We start from the raw sequence: 15834 nt of genomic DNA, 5'->3' as shown, positions 1-15834 counted from the left end.
AAGACTTCAAGTTCCCATCCCATCTTTCTTGCTGACGCAGATAGAGTGTAGTAGTGATTTCATCACCTGCTCTATGACAAGCGTGTTGACTGGTGCCACGGGGAAGGCTCCTTACAGAACTGCTCCCTGCCCTGGAGAGCTGTCAAATGCCAACCGAGACACAGATCGCGTGAGGCTGTTATATGGGGCGGCAAGTGATGTTCTGCATTTCCTGCTTGAGCTGAGTGAGCCAAAGCTTCCCACAAGTCTGATAGTTGTGAGTGTGCAGTTAAAAGTCTCTGAGCTGCTTAGCCATTTCCCTGTGCCGTGTTCAAAGAACCAAGCATCGCAAGCACCAGCAGTTCTTATCTGTGTGTTTTATTTCCCAACCGCTGTTTGCATTTACTTCATCCATTACTTCTTTTAACTCATCACAACCAGTACCTTTGCTGTGAGCTTGTATTTTCCGCTAGTATTTCTGGAGGAGAAGGGTGTGGAGGAAGCTGCTTTGGGCACCAGCCCTGGAGGCTCAGGCTGCTGTGTGTCTGTCGTCCAGCACCCCAACCTCGTTGTTCTTGGTGGTTTCGTGGTGTCCGCCCTCGCCTGCACCACTTACAACTTATTCTTATTCCGTTCTTTTCTTTTCAGGGGCTGTCAGAGCCTGAATAATTTAAGAGTGAACAAATGAGAGACGTTCATGGAGGACTCAGTTCTTACCTAGGCACAATTTGACAAGCATGTAGATTGCCTTGGGTTTCCACTGCACCTACCACAACTTTACTAAGAGAAAAGCCCCCTTTCCTAGACATCTGTGTCACTCTTGCTTAGTAAAGTTATTCAAGATCAGCGCCTTTGGAATTGGTTGGTAAATGGACAAAGACTTTCTCTTTGCCCGGAGCTCCTGACAGCCTCCAAGTACCAAAGAGAACTCCACACCACTAGAAAGCAAGAGACAGCTGCTGAATGTTGGAAGCTACTGCATTTGGCAAAAGAAGCTGACGCTAAGATGCACACAGTTGTGTTTGTTTGTTCTGCTTGTTTTCTGTGCTTTCTGAGCCCTGTGTGTGCCTGGAAAGTTTAATGACCAATGCCTTCTTTATCAACATGCAGTTTTTCTTCCTATCCCAAAAAGCTTTGGGTTCTGTTCTTGCTTTCCCCGCTCCCCCCAATTCCAATTTATTTTGTCACTGATACTCCTCTGCTGTTTCCATTAGGAATTGTTTGGGAACATACAATTTCCTTTGAGGTAGGGAGATATAAATAGGACATTCAAATGTCCTCCTCTCTCCCCAGAAATCCAGCAGCGATCCACCTTGTCATGCAGGCTGCTGGCTTCCAGCGTAAGGCAGAGCTGACCTTAGCAATGATGTCATTTGACTGAGAAATTACTTCGTTAAATGTGGAAAAGTTCTTACAGTAGCTCAATTTGAAAGCTGCTGAATGAAGCTGACCCCTGACACTTTGCAAAAGAATAAGGCTTGTGTTGTATTAACAGCTGCTTGGAAACCATGTGTAATAAATTTTGTTTTTGTGCCCACCACTAGGATAAAAGATGGCATTCGCTGACTCTGGTACCCTTAATACTCTCAGCAGAGTGACACTGCTTAGATCAAAGTTTAAAAGTCTGCTTCTATGTGGGTGTCTAAGCATTTCACAGTTCCTTATGCTAAAAGTAACAGTGTACTTGCAAAGGCCAGCAAATACTGCTCTTCTTGTTCAGCTTCAATCACGACATTTTTCCCCTTATCATCCCGTATAGGTTTCTGTAAAGGTTCAGGGTTAAAACTTACTTTTTTAAAGAACGTGCATAAGTCTCCTGTCAAAATATATCAAGGAGGTTTTTGCTTTGTGTTTGGAGTTCTGTTCTTTTCGCTGCTAGTGACACTTACTCTGGAAACTTCAGGGTTTGGGATTACATTATTTTTGTCACAGAAAGAGGACAGTGTAAATACAAAATGTAAAGTAGAAGAACTTAGAGAAGTGCTTCAACAAGTTGTTTGACTAAATTGAAATAAATGTTGATTTGTTCAAAAAAAAAAAAGCATGCCCTTTCTGGATCTTGTTAGTCTTGACTTTTTATTTCCTTTCTTTGCTAAAGCAAGATGCGTGCCTCTAGCCTTCAGAAATCCGCTCACCCAGCTGTGAGGCATTACCAGCAGACTATTCCTACACGCCTTCCCTGCAGACGTGGTGCGCTTGCTCTGGCTGTGCGCTGGGCGCAAACCCCAGGCAAGAGCATGGGTACATGAAATCGAGTGCGTAGACATACTGTGTTTGTCCTCAAACTCTGCTGCGTGGAGCAGTTGCTCTTTGAGCTTTTCCACATCCTTTCATTCAGTAAAAACATATTCTAGAAAGGAGTTGCTGTGTCTGGGGAGATAAGTGAGGTGTCACTGAAGGACTCAAGGTAGGCCAACAATGTACCTATCTCACGGTGTTGTGGGGTAGGAGCTGGCTGGGAGCATCACCCCAGCAGATTAGTGGATTCACTCTGGGGGTGTTGTCCTCTTATCACTCTTGCCCTGAACTCACAGCAGTTTATATGAGGGGTCGTATGGGACTCTGAAGAAAGATGATTTTGTCAAGAAGACTGACTGAGAGTGGTACAGAAACCTCCCACTGGACATGACACGGATACCCATTATGGTTTTAAGCAGTTACACAGAAACGCGTTTCTGACTGGGACATTTGAAGAGAGGACCACAGATACGTCAGCTGCCATTGCAGTGCTTGATGCTGCCAAGTTGAGTTGTACACCATCCTGATAGCCTCTTCAGAGCCCCAAGGATGTGCTCTGCCATCATGCGCAGCAGCCCCTCAGTTAAATGCTCATCTCTAGGAAGCAAGATCTTGTCCTGTAGCAATCTGAGGACTCCCTTTCTTCTTCTCCCTGCGCCTTCCCTAAAGTCGCCTCTGGCAATAGCTTTAGGCTCATGTGAAACAGCAGATGTGGTGATGACTGCTGTGGCTGTTCCTCTTACCAGGCACTCTTGGACAGTAACGAAGTCATGCTTTCATGCAGCAGGCTCTGTCACTGTGCCTCACCCTTGTGCTGTTCCTCTCCCTGGAGGCCAGGCTCACTCATTCAGCACGCTCTCTGGATTTCAGTAACTTTTCTTGCAAGGTCTCTTGAGACCATGAGCCTCTGTGCTGTTTCTCCAGGCTCTTGGTTTTATCTCACCCTTTGAAACTTTCCCAGAACTGCAGTGACTTTTCTCTGACCCCCAGGAACCGGCGCTCTTGAGCCCTGACACTCTGACTGGCACAACCAAGACCTGGAGACTACTTTGGGATGTCAGCTTTCCCAGAGCATGCTGGATGAAAGCCTCATCTGAGCAACACCAGCTAAAAATAAAAGCTATTCAACTGGAGCTAATGGCGGGTTGCCATGAGTTATTGCTCATTAAAGCGAATTGTCAGATGCTTAACTTCAGCTAATCATTTCCTGCTGCGAGATCGGCCTGGTATGAAACATCCTCAAATGTGGGAAGGGGATTCACAATAACTAAATTTAGCTAAGGGTGTAATTTCCTTGGACTCCCTCTGTCGTTAATGGAAAGAGAAAGGGTGCTACAGGGGGCAAGCCCCTCTCTGCATCCCCCTCAGGCAGAAGTGAGCACAGCTCCTTGACTGCGAGGGCCTGGGGTGAGCTGCTCCCTGCCACAAAAATGAACAAACCCAAGTGCAGCTGCTTTGCCACCCCAGCTAGGCGAGTGCTTGTTGTCCTCCACTTCGTTTCCTACCTGAAAATAACAATCAGAATTTGAGTATTAAAAGTTACAGATCAGTGGTTCTTTCCCCAAAACTGTAAGTCAAACACAATTCCCACAGCAGCATCCTTCCTTTATTACAGTGTAACTACAGGGATCTCGGCAGAACATCCTCTTTCTCCAACAGCTCTTCTTGCCCAGTTCCACAGCTCTTCAATAAAGGAACAGTTGCATTCTGAATGTCATGTGATTTATTTATTTTTTAGTCACATTTTTTCTGTTTAATTTTGGAAGTTAGTCTTGTTTTCAAGTTTTGCAGTGAACCCAACAGCCAAATTTTGAGTTTTTATGTTGCAGTGATTGGACAGTTTGTCAAGTATGTTTGCTTTTAGCAACATAGGTTTCTTTCTCTGTTGGATTAGAAAAAATTGCATAAAATATTTAACTCCATACCACTCTTTGAGTTCGGACAGAAGCAATTTTGTCCATGTGAATGGAATTGTGACAATCCTGCCAGACTGATTTGTGCCTTTTTGACATTGCTTCCAAGCTGAAGCTTCAAGTGATACTCCAAGATACAAACAGAAAATTCCATTGAAACTTCCCAAGGCTGCCCATTTCCAGGAGATTGTGAAGTTCAGGAGAACACTGGAACTCGGAGCAGAATTTGCATCTAAATTTCAATAGCAGTGTTTGAGGGTGTCCTTACCCTTGCGTGTGAGGTGGGTCCTACGTTGTGTCCTCTCGGTTCTCCCTTGCCAGCATCTCCACACGCAGCTGGATGCGACCGGGGCTGGGTGCGGGTTGGGAGCTGGGGAGGACTCCAGACAAGTTTTGCAATTCCGTTGCGAAAGTTTAGTGTACTTCTAATCTAAAGGGCTTTTCAAGCCAGTTGTCCTTTATCTTCGTCTGACACGGGCACTGAAAATTTCCTCATGTCCATTTGCATTCTTTGCTGGGACCTTATGTGGAGGCAGTGCCTGAGGAGGCAGTTTATCTGTTGACATTAAAACACATCGGGTTCATTATTTACATGTGTTATGAAGCAGTGTTTTCACTTGAAGAATAGCTGTAAAGTGACTTTGAATTATCCAGATGTCACTACCTCCCAAATTTTTGCAAATCCATGCCAGGTTTTACATCCAGAATAGGCTCTAACACTAAAACTGGGATCTGTACTGTCATCTGCCTAAGCCACAAAGTTTTGTAACCCTGACTCGTGCCAATAAAAATGTTTCTCTGAGTGTGTTTTAAACATTTAATACAAAAGCACAGAAGAGACCAAGGAATCAGTGTTTGTCACTCCTTCTGCCATCTTTGAGCTCGCCAAGTAGAGCGTTGGCCCTGAAGTGCTGGAGCAGACAGGAGGTGGCTCCCACCACACAGCTTCCCCTGGGGAGCACATAAAGCCACGAGGGGCCCAGAGTTGTGAACTGGAGCCCACAGCCTGTGTGGTGAAGGAAATATGCTTGGAAAGGGCAGGAGAGGCAGCGTTTCGATGGTTTGGATGATCCTTGTTTGTTTAGTGGGAAATACTAACACAGGGGCTTTGTTTGTGCATAGGGTGAGTCTGGATGACTCCTGCTTTCCAAGATTTTCTGCTACAGAGATTCCTGTCCTTCAGGAAATAATAGCTTGAGGACAGACTGAGTTACTCTTTCACCCACATCTGATTCAATTCTGCCTTTGTCAAAAATGTTATTTTACAGCAATCACTAAATATGGAAAATGGGCTCTGCTGAGCAGAGTTAATTTATGTGCTCATCGGTCAGATTTTCGTTATTGGCTTTCATTTATGAGTGGAATTATTTCTGTGAAAAAAAATGTTGATTTAAATGCACATGCTAATAGGATTACAGAGTTCCCATTCTGGCTCATTTTCTCTAACTTCTGTGGAAAAATCCTTTTCTCTAAGGCTGTTTTTCTGGGGTGAGAAATGGAGCCATACATAAATCTGCTGGTCCCATGTAATTATTCAACTCTTCTCACCTCGAGCAAGAGTGTGTCCTGCCGTAGTCACGTCTTCATAGCTGTAGTCTGTATTAACTTCTGGGTATCAAGGCATATTTCCCTTCTGCCATATACGGTCTGTGGTTAGTGTGGATCAAAAAGACAAGCCTTATGTTTTATTCGGAATCACTCTGAGAAGCCTTTCCCATTTCCCGTTAAAGACTTGGGTTCCTGCAGATGAATCCTCTGCTGCGTGAGCCTGGTCAGACCTCCTCTCCCCTGCATGCTCTGGGGAATGGCGAGGTAAAAATAAAATGTCTTGTAGTTAAGTTCCAGCAGCAATTCCTACTGGCTCAAGTGGGAATACAGCCGTGCCTCTAAAATGTGTCTGTGAGATTTTTGTTTTTCCTTTCACCCAAGGTTGCACAGAACGGGAACCTTCCATTTTCCAAGTAAAAGAGCTGTGCTTTTCTAGACGTCTGTTCATTTCAGCAGCAACAGCAAAGATTTCATGACTGTGGCAGTGCAAAAGCTCTGAAAGTTAAAGCTCTCTGGTCTGGCTGTGTATCTGCCACAGTCATATTGCCAGAAGTTTCTCGGAGGTTTGCTTAGGCGTGTTTTGGAAACTGTCATTTCTTCTGTCTGAATGAATGGGTTGGCCAGGAAATCCATCTAGCCACACTAGTCTGCTGACCTCCCTGCACCCACTCCACTTTGCCAGATACCTTTTTTTAGATTTCTGCATCCCAGGATGGCGGTGGCAGGATGACCACGCGCTGCAGCTCGCTGCGAGCCCCGCAGTTCCTGCAGACCCCTCTGGTGCTGCTGCTTGGTGGCTCCTGGTGGGCAGCAGCTCCCTGAACTGCCACACAATGGGCCTCTGGCTCTTCTTGAGCAAAATCTGTCTCCAAACAGCTCTAATGATACAGTTTGCAGAGCACATACGTGCTGGTGCATTGGAAGAACACGGTAACATGTTCCACTTGATCCACTCTGTGTCTGGATCTCAATCTCCTACCACGTGTTTAATAAATGTGTTTGTAGCTGTATGTGCCACGGAAGCAGTGCAGCTCACACCAGAAGGGCTTTGGAGCTTGTCCCAAAAGTCTTTCATAGCAGATCTTGTGCATAACATGTCTATGTCTGTTGTGGGAGCTCTGCTCTTTCTTGAGTTCCACTCCTGCCTCCATGGCTGTGTCAGGGGTGACCTGTGTTGTGTGTAAAGCAAATCATTCTCCACAGGGATGGCAAACAGCAAGTGTGGCTTGTTTGGTACAAAACACAGTAACGTTTGCAGTTCCTTGAAAAGGAAAAACAAAATGGTTATCAATATTGTGTATGGACTCATTTGCATTTCAGACAGTTCATATTTGGAGATGGTGAGAAATAAGACAATGAGGTGAATGAGGTGAGAGTGCTTTGTACAACCTTTAGGTACTGAATAGAAAGAATTCACCCAATGCTGGAGGCTCTCGAGGTGGCTGCAAAGCAGGGAGATTTACACCGTCCTTTCCAGCCCCTTTCCCTGCCTTTATTCCAACCAGAGAGCACACTGACATTTAACCGCGAGATAAGGCTGGGGCAGGCTGCACTTCCAGCCTCAAGCTGCTGCGTGGCCAAGCCAGGCCCAGGGTTCTCTCCCAGGTGCCTTACGGCAGTCAGTTGGGCACTCCAGCAGATAAGGAGAAAGAAGGAGAATTCATATCTGCTAGGGACACGTACGGCATGGCACAACTGAGATTCAGTAACCTCTGGCTGTTCCCAGGGGCATGGAAAACACACCATTGCTGGTAAATAGCCTTTTGCATCACCAAAGCTGTGTCCTTGAGCAGGAACATCCAGAGCCTCCTTCAAGTGGGATCATTTTGCTGTGTAACACTCCCGACTATTCAAAGCTTTCCCTCTGGAAGCCTTTGGGTTGGCTTTCATCTCAGCTTGATGTTCTGGAGGCCTGATGTTCAGCCTGGAGAGCTCTCATGGCCGTAGGTTAAACTTCAGACAAAAACCCTGAAAGTGGGTATGGTGGTCGGCGGGCCAGCTCTGGGACTTGGAGCATTTGTGCTGAAGTGCTGCCTTTTTCTGGGTAGCAGGGGACAAAGACTGGCTATTGCATCCTGGGGACCACCTCAATTGGATTGCGGTGGTGTGGGAGAAGCTGTGTGTCTGTCCATGCCCAGGCTGTGGCTGTGCTGTCTGCTCATAAAACCAGGGGTGTTCCCTGGTGGGAAGGGAGGTCCCTGCATCTGCCATCCCAGGCTTTGGTGCTCCTGGGTTTGGCCCTGCCTCGAGCCCGTCAGCCTGAAGTGGGATCCCACAGCTCAATAACAAGTCCTTGGGGTGCTGGTGGTTGTCCCGTGCTCCATTTTGCCTCCTATCAGCTCCCCTCCAGCACTAAGAGGTAAATTGGCAAGGTGCCTTCATCTTGAGGCAGGAGCTTGGGCTATGCTACTTCCAAGCTGTAGTAAAAGCCTCTCTGTACATTAATCAACCAAGATGTAGGAGATGGCTTATCCTCATTTTAAGTCCAACTATCCCCTAAGCCCAGTCCCCTGCAAAGTCTGTAATATGCCTGCTTTCCCCAAATCTCACCCCCCAAAGTGGTAGCCTGCAGTGAGTGAGTTCTTCCAGCAATTTTCCCCTGTGACTGCAGCCCAGCTCCCTTTGCACCAGGACCTCCCTGGCTGGGGGGATGGAAGGGAGAAGGTCCTTGCACCCTGCAAGCTACCTAAGTGCTCAGAATCACCTCATCCTGAAACCCTGAATTGTGCTGACGCAAGGTGTGCTGATAAACTGCCAGAGCATCACGTGGAGTCTGCTGGGGCAGGCTATCTAAAGCCTATTGAATGGAAGATAAGCTGGTCATGGACAAATATTATCTTGCGCTCGTTGATTTAACACGACTTCACATTCACGGAACATCAACAGGAGCTGGCTGAAACCAGGCTTTTTTGAGATAAGACTCCTACTTTGCCCTGATGGAGGAATGCCTGAAATTGGCAGATCAGCTGCAGGCAGACCAAAGCAGCTCCACCTGGGACCTGCCCTCCTCCCAGCCACCCTCGCCCCCACGCCTCCTGTTGTCAGAAGACAGACGAGTTAGATTTTCTGCTCTCTGGGAAATGAACTTTGACTTCTCCTAGCTGCTTACAATTATTTCCATATGTTCTAAAAACCTGACTTTTGATCCCAGGTACGTAACACATTACTGGTGTAACTTCTGACTGACGCCATCTCTGGTCGTGAAGCCTTGTCACTTCTCCCCTGGTCTGCAGGTGACAAGCTGACAGACGATGTGGGCTGCGATCTCTGCTGGGTGTGCAGCTGGCTCTGAGCAGCAGCTCTGCCCACCAGGGCAGGAGCTCTGTGTGCAGGTGGCAGAAACTGGCTCCTAAACTAGTACAGGGGACTGGGAGAGCAGCTCTCCCTCAGCACATGCATTACCTAATATCTGTCACGGTATTTGTTGTGGAACTGCGAATATCTGCATGCACCAGGCTGTGTTTGTGTGTTGTAACTTATGTTTTTGTTTTCTGCTGGGGTGGATAGGAGATTCAGAGATAAACATCTAAAAATGTGTAATAATGTCAGGTGACTGCTTTCTGATGCACAGTGTGAGATGAGCCTTACGAGAGCACAACAGAATTTCTGAATTCTGTAAAAAAAATATCTTCTTAAACTGTGTAGGATAAAACACCTCGGTCCCTGATCCATTCTGGGGAGGGAGTTGCCTTTGCCACAGTTTCAGAAAGGTGAGAGCAGGGCACTTGTTCCTAAAGGGCAATTGAGAAATGTTCCAGCAACTTGTTTGCTTTGTTTTTAAAGACTTACTGATATTGGCACATCTTTGCTCTGTTGCTTCGGGAGGGTAAGGGAGGTTGTGCCCATTTCTAAGGTGCAAGTCTGAACATGTGTATTGATAATTGCAGTTGGATACAGTTCAGCAGAATTTCCTGCTAGGATATAAAGGAAATCTTCTTAATTTTAAGCCTGTATCTCCTTCTTGGGTGTTTCCTTTGGTTTGAACAATTTGTCATCTTTTGTAATTGTTCATTCCAATTTCTTAGTTCTAGGGAAGGTGTAAAGTCTTCTGACAAACTGCTTTCAGGGGCAAAGGAGATGATTTTAAGGTGTTTCAAATAACCTTCAGAAGTTAATATGTAGTCAAACTATCAGTAATGTTATTGAGGTCTGGCAACGGCTGAGAAACGTTTATGGCACCAGAAACTGTCAAAGTATTGGTGGCTGTCAGATCTCTTGTAGTAATCTGCTTTTTGTGCTTGATTTCTTCCTGGCAATTCACAATGAAATCTGTGAGAAGAAGCCGAGAAATTCAGCACTTAACATGAAATTCAGACTTTCATAAATAACTAGGTAACTTTGCTGCCTGTGATCTTTCTTAAGGACAGACAGTGCGGTAGCAGATGGGCGAAGTGTGTAAGATAGTGGAAAATGCCCTCAGCATGGCATATTCCTCTCTGTCCTCTCTGGTGTACAAGGATTACACAACGCTCATAGGTCACAACATTTTCCATTGAGGCATTTTGTATTTTCATGTTTAGAAATGTCAAGCGCTTGATGTACACTAGGAAATAGGGCAGGGGCTGGTATAATCTCCCGCGTGCACTGTTTTCTTGCAGAGGCATATTCAGTTTCCTCCAATGACAACGGGGGCAAGTCAGATTCGGTGGCCAACCTACAGCCTCAGCCATCCCTCAACTCCATCCAGAGCTCTCCGGGCCCCAAGCGCTCGACCAACACGCTGAAGAAATGGCTGACCAGCCCTGTGCGCCGGCTGAACAGTGGCAAGGCTGAGAGCAATATCAAGAAGCAAAAGAAGGTGCGAGATGGCAGGAAGAGCTTTGACCTCGGCTCACCAAAGACCGGAGATGAAACCACTCCGCAAGGAGACAGTGCCGATGAGGTGTGTGCTGGGGTTTGTTGCAGGGAAGCCTGATGTTTCTGATAGTCTGGGGTGTGTGATTCGCACTTGAGCAAATGCAGCTCCCTGAGGGTCTAGAGGGAGCAGCGAATCATATGAAAAACTAAATTGATTAAAGCTGTCTTGCAAGAAGTATTGTCATCTAAAGAGCAGCGGAATGTGTAGGGAACAGCTTTTCAGAGTCTGCATACATTGTCATCCTTTAACTAGATTTTTTTAATAGCCTATTGGGAGTCTGCCAAGGATAGAAATGAAGCCATTTCTGAGCAGTTGTTATCAGTTTTTGCTGAGGTTCATATCACCTTCATCGTGCCATGGCAGTGTAATTCCTTATTGAAAGGGAACACTCAGAGAAATAGCCATGTCTCTGTTAAATCAGCTGCGTGTTTGTAGCTGCAGTTTCTCTGCAGGCATGTTCTTTGCTAGAATGGCTCTTTCCTGACAAAGTGAATAAAGAGTTACAGGAGGAAAATGGAGAAGATATTAACTGAACACAAATAGAGCAATGCATTCTGAAAACTGTATGTTGAGCTGTTTTCATTTAAATTAGAAAATACTTTTCCGCCAGCACACAGACAGCTGTAGCTGCTGTAGCTGCTTTGGTGCCCCAGTACTTGTGTTCCTGTAACTCTTAGAATTTAATCGGATTAACAGGCCTTGCATCTTTATTGCTTCTCTTCTATGATGCTTAATATTACCTGCAACTCCCTCCACCCAGTGCCATAGTGAGACACTATTCGTATCATTAACAGACTCAAAGCCTGGTGGCAGGGCTCAGATATCTGAAAAGATAAAAAGAAACCCCTCCCTGTCTCTAATCATATTTCACTTTCCTTCAGAAGAGCAAGAAGGGTTGGGGAGAAGATGAGCCAGACGAAGAATCTCATACACCTCTTCCTCCTCCCATGAAGATTTTTGACAATGATCCAACCCAAGATGAGATGGTAAGACCTCCTCTACTGTATCAATTTGCTCTCTAAGTGCTTTTCTCACAGAGCTGTCTTATAGTGGTTTCCCAGTGGTCTTCTAGACATGTGGTTACACTAGGCACCTACATGCGAATCATAACCTAATACCTCTCACCAACTGAATTTACAAACAGTGCCTGATATGCAGTTTAGCCTCGGGATTGCATTTCATGCCAGGTGTGGTGTGCTTGTGCTGTGTGTGGTCAGAAACTCCACTCAGGTTGATGACGTGTGTTCTCCACACGGGTTTCAAAAGTGCTGTTGGTGTCTGGCAGTAGCAGCAGAAATGGTATTTCGTTGCAGCCTGGGCCTGAGGACTGGGATAGGTGCTGGAGTCTGCTTGAATCCTGAAATACCACCTTTACCAAGAGTTGGATAACTTGTGTTTTCCATCAGGCTTTCTATGTGGTTGGGCTCCAGGAACTTTGTCAGTCTGTGTCCCACCATACACCCCCTATTCTGAAGTGCCTTAAAACTTGCACGTGGAAAAAATCCCATTCCTAGCACGTGGTATTTCTGGTTGTAGTTCTCTGCCATTAGCTAGCGTCTGCTGAATGTTAAACCAGGAATTTGTTGTGGTAGATGGTGCAGTTGTTTGCAGCGTCCTTCAATTACTGTTTTGGACTTGAGGTGAGGATCTGTGGATTTGGCTATGGAAGTGGTTTGCTTTCTCAGTTAGCGTGGGCCCTGTCTCCATGTGTCCTCCCCCACCCTTTCCTGGTGCTGGCATCTCCCTTGCAGAAATCCATCCTCCTGTCTGGCTGTTTCCTGCTTTCCTGCTGGCATCTGTTTTTAGCACTGCCACTTTTGTATCTCTATCCTCTGATTGTAATTACCGCATGCAAAGAAGCAAGGATAGGGGAAATTAATAAAATAAAAAAAATTAAAAGTGATAACCTAGAATGTTCCTGGGAAAGGTTCAGGCAGCAGTTTGGAAGAAGAGCGAGAGGAAAGGGAGCAAATGTTTCTAGGATGCAAAGCAATGGAGGAAAGGATTCGGGGCTTGCTGCTAATCTGCCAGGAAGCACTGTGACATTGCGGTGGCAGCAGGGCCAGGAGGAAGTAGCTGGAGCCCCGGACTGGTGCTGTCTGAGTGCTGCGTGTGCTGCTGGCTGCCTGCGAGAGGCAGGGGCGAAAGGTCTGCAAAGCAGAGCTCTGGTGGATCCCTGCCCAGCACAAGAGCAGTTGCTCCTGGCTTGTTCTCCGGGTCATTTAGCTAAATAGTTTGGGGTTAGTTAGTTTGTTTGTTTGTTTAAAGAGAAAGAAAAACAAAGCTGCTCTAGCTCTGGTCACTTTTCCCCCTATGTCATGAGGATACACAACTTCAGCCCACAAACGTGGCTCCTGAACTCCCTGGCACAGAAACACTAAGCAAGCGGTGTCTGAGCCATTCTGGAGCCAAAAGCTCTTTAACTGTGTTAATTTGGCTATGGCTCCTTGCTCATGTCCTCATGTCCTGTGTACAGCCCTAGGTTGGAAGAGCAGCAGTGTGGGGAAGCAGAAGTGGTGGGAGGTGACACCCTGCCCTAGCAGTAATAGTGCCTCTCTGCTCCTGGTGGCACTTATAACCACTAATCACCAGATATCTTCATATCAGAAATTCATAATTTACTCACTGGGAAATCAAAACACCATTTTTTGATTTGCCTCACACAAACCGGGCTCTTTTGACAATCACCAAAGAGTTGTTTTACCCTGAAAGACTTGTAGGCAGCAAATGTTTCCATGCTCCCTTGAAAATCTTGCGCTTATTTACTTTTTAGAGATATTGAGCAATTTTGGGTAAAAGAAGTGAGAGCAACAGCTGTTCAGTGCCTCCAAAATTTGGATTCCTCCCACTAGAAGGGATATGTTTGACAGTTATCATCTCTGTATTTGTCCGGTATCTCTTAGAGTCCCTGTTTTTTCAGTCTTTTTAGTCCAAGACATGCCTGTCGCATTGCAGGGGAATCTGTCTGCCTGAACTTTTACATTTGTATGAGATTCCTGCATTTCCAGCCTAATTCCTCAATTACCAGCCTGATTACCTATAATTTTTGTTGTTGTTGTAATTAGAACTGTTGATTAGATGTATTATTTGAGTGAAAGAGGAGACTAAAAGTGGCAGGCTGTTCACATTCCTGCTTTGTCTTTCTCCTTTCCTTTTTTTTTCCTGGGGCTGTGTCACTCACCATGAGCAGCATCCCCAAAGGGCTGCTGAAAGAGATGGCCAGCTGCCTAATTCCTGCCATCACCTTTCCACGTCTCATTCCCCAGCACTATTTAATCTCAGATGCATGTGTTGGCACCTGCCTGATGACTTCGCTGAAATAGGCACTCTCCAGAAGACCTATATCAAGTAGCTGAGAGATGAATAAGCTTTTTAATAATTCTACTGCGGAATTTTTAAAAATTTAGCCATGTTTAGTCTGTGTCGGTCTGTTGAAAGCTGGTTATCAAAGGGTTTGGTCAGTATTTTGTTCAGAAGAAATGTACATACAGGTGAGCTAATAAATGTTAATTCCCGTAGGTATCATCTGAGCTTTGGTTTTCAAACTGATATTTCTTAGGACAAAGACCAAGGGGTGTCCATGTAGAGCAAAATCCTTCAGCTAGAGCTGAGCATTTCACAGAGATGCCAGCCTTCACACTGCTGTGGGGATGTTCGGGCAGTATAGTGATGAGGTCTTAGCATTTTCTGGAGATTTGTGACAATCTTAAAATTTTCAGTTGAGACTGAAAATATTTTAACTAATGCCAGTAGGGAAAAGTGAGCATCTCTAGAGAGTGTTTCTGCCCCTCCTATGCCAGGTATCTAGGATAGATGGTATACATAAGGGAATTTTCTCTCCACTGATTGCAGAGAGTGGAGAGAAAAGATGCAAATTTTAGTTGGCTGAAGTTGCATGAATGTGTGGTATCATCTGAGTTCACTAGGCATTGTGATTGATCTTTGGGGAAGGAAGGAGGAAGGATTTCTTTGCCCCTGCCTCCCTCCCCTATTGCCTGTAACTCCACGTGTACCTTCACTTATTGCATCTATTAAATATGCATGTATGGGGGAGAAGGTAATTTCTTACATCTGCAGCAAGAAGATCAATTTTCTGGAGCCTGTAAAACCATAGATGTCCTTGGAAGGAGGAACCAGGAGACATTAAGAATATTTTAGCACGGTTGCAAATGAACTTGGTTTCTGATGCCGCTCCCTGTTTCCCAGCCTTGGAACTGCTGCAGACAGACTTGGATGGCAATTCTGTGCTTGTCTGATAAAGCAACACTCACTCACTTTACTGTGCATGTGTTCCTCTAACCCTCCTGCTCCCCTTCTACGTTTATTCTTCTCCTGTCTCAGAAGCTGCTTCACTGACCACTGGTTTCCTGTTCCCTTCTCATCCTCCTAACTTGCTTTTCCTTTGCAACCTGGTGTCTTGCAGTCCTCTTCTTTGCTAGCTGCTCGACAGAGCTCCTCCGATGTCCCGACTGCTGCGGATCTTGTCAGTGCAATAGAAAAGTTGGTCAAAAGTAAGCTGGTAAGTTTAGTGGTGTGAAAACTGTGTATACAACAGGCCTGATACAGCTCTAAGGAAGGGATTTAAAGTCTACTTCTGTTTCTGGTTTCCTTGCTTTCCACCTTCATCTGCTATGCTTCTATTAACCCTGTGTGCTCTGCTTCTCAGTAGAGTATCGAATATTTTTGCTCCACATGTGAGACAAAGCCCATGGGCTCTGCACTGCAAAGTCAAAAGGCGGTTTTGGAGAGGGCTTTGCAGGGTATGAGCTACTGTACTGTCCTCTTCCTGGGGACTGTTCTTTCCCTGCAGTGATTTAAAAAACAAACAAAATTGTTCTGAGGCAGAGGAGTTTTGATACCCAACACATGAATTTGTTTGGTATTCTGGCTTCTGTGAAAAAAACTGTGAAGAGTAAAAGTGCTTGAAGTACCGCAGCTGTGCTTTAATTTTTAAAAAGATTCATATGTTGCTTTTAATCTGTCTTGTCAACTCTACCTGACAGGGACTGGAATAAGCAATACAAATGCTCTGGGTTTAATTTCTTCGAAAATTTCAATATCATGCACTCGTGCACTGTCATACATGACGTGTGTGATCCCATGTCTGTCGGACAAAGAGTAAATTGTGTTTCATATATTGGCTTCTTTTAAGTTTTGCCCCCAAAAGTACAAAATGTTAATGTAAAAGATAAACCTATTTTATACATGTCCCAGGACCTCTAAAATTAGGAAAACACTTGCTTCGAGCAAATTTTACTTATTAATAAGCCAGGATTGAAGCAGTTACGATGAGCTTAC

General features: G+C 45.5%; 1 protein-coding gene across 11 annotated transcripts in view; it reads left to right on the top strand.

The window, feature by feature from the left end:
- Positions 1-15834, top strand: part of KALRN (kalirin RhoGEF kinase) — a 497167-nt gene that overhangs the window by 431739 nt on the left and 49594 nt on the right. For 7 of the 11 annotated variants that reach the window (XM_032189850.1, XM_032189851.1, XM_032189855.1 and 4 more), the window contains 3 exons: positions 10277-10560; positions 11418-11522; positions 14960-15055. In XM_032189850.1, the coding sequence (XP_032045741.1) occupies positions 10277-10560; positions 11418-11522; positions 14960-15055 (485 nt within the window). Of the gene's footprint in view, positions 1-627; positions 1034-10276; positions 10561-11417; positions 11523-14959; positions 15056-15834 lie in introns of those variants that run through there. The other 4 variants (XM_032189849.1, XM_032189853.1, XM_032189856.1 and 1 more) reach the window with 4 other exon arrangements.

This window comes from Aythya fuligula, chromosome 6 (assembly GCF_009819795.1).
Source record: "Aythya fuligula isolate bAytFul2 chromosome 6, bAytFul2.pri, whole genome shotgun sequence".
In the NCBI taxonomy this organism is placed as follows: Eukaryota; Metazoa; Chordata; class Aves; order Anseriformes; family Anatidae; genus Aythya; species Aythya fuligula.
Note: the sequence above shows the minus strand (reverse complement) of the source record. Positions and strands in the feature narration are given on the sequence as shown.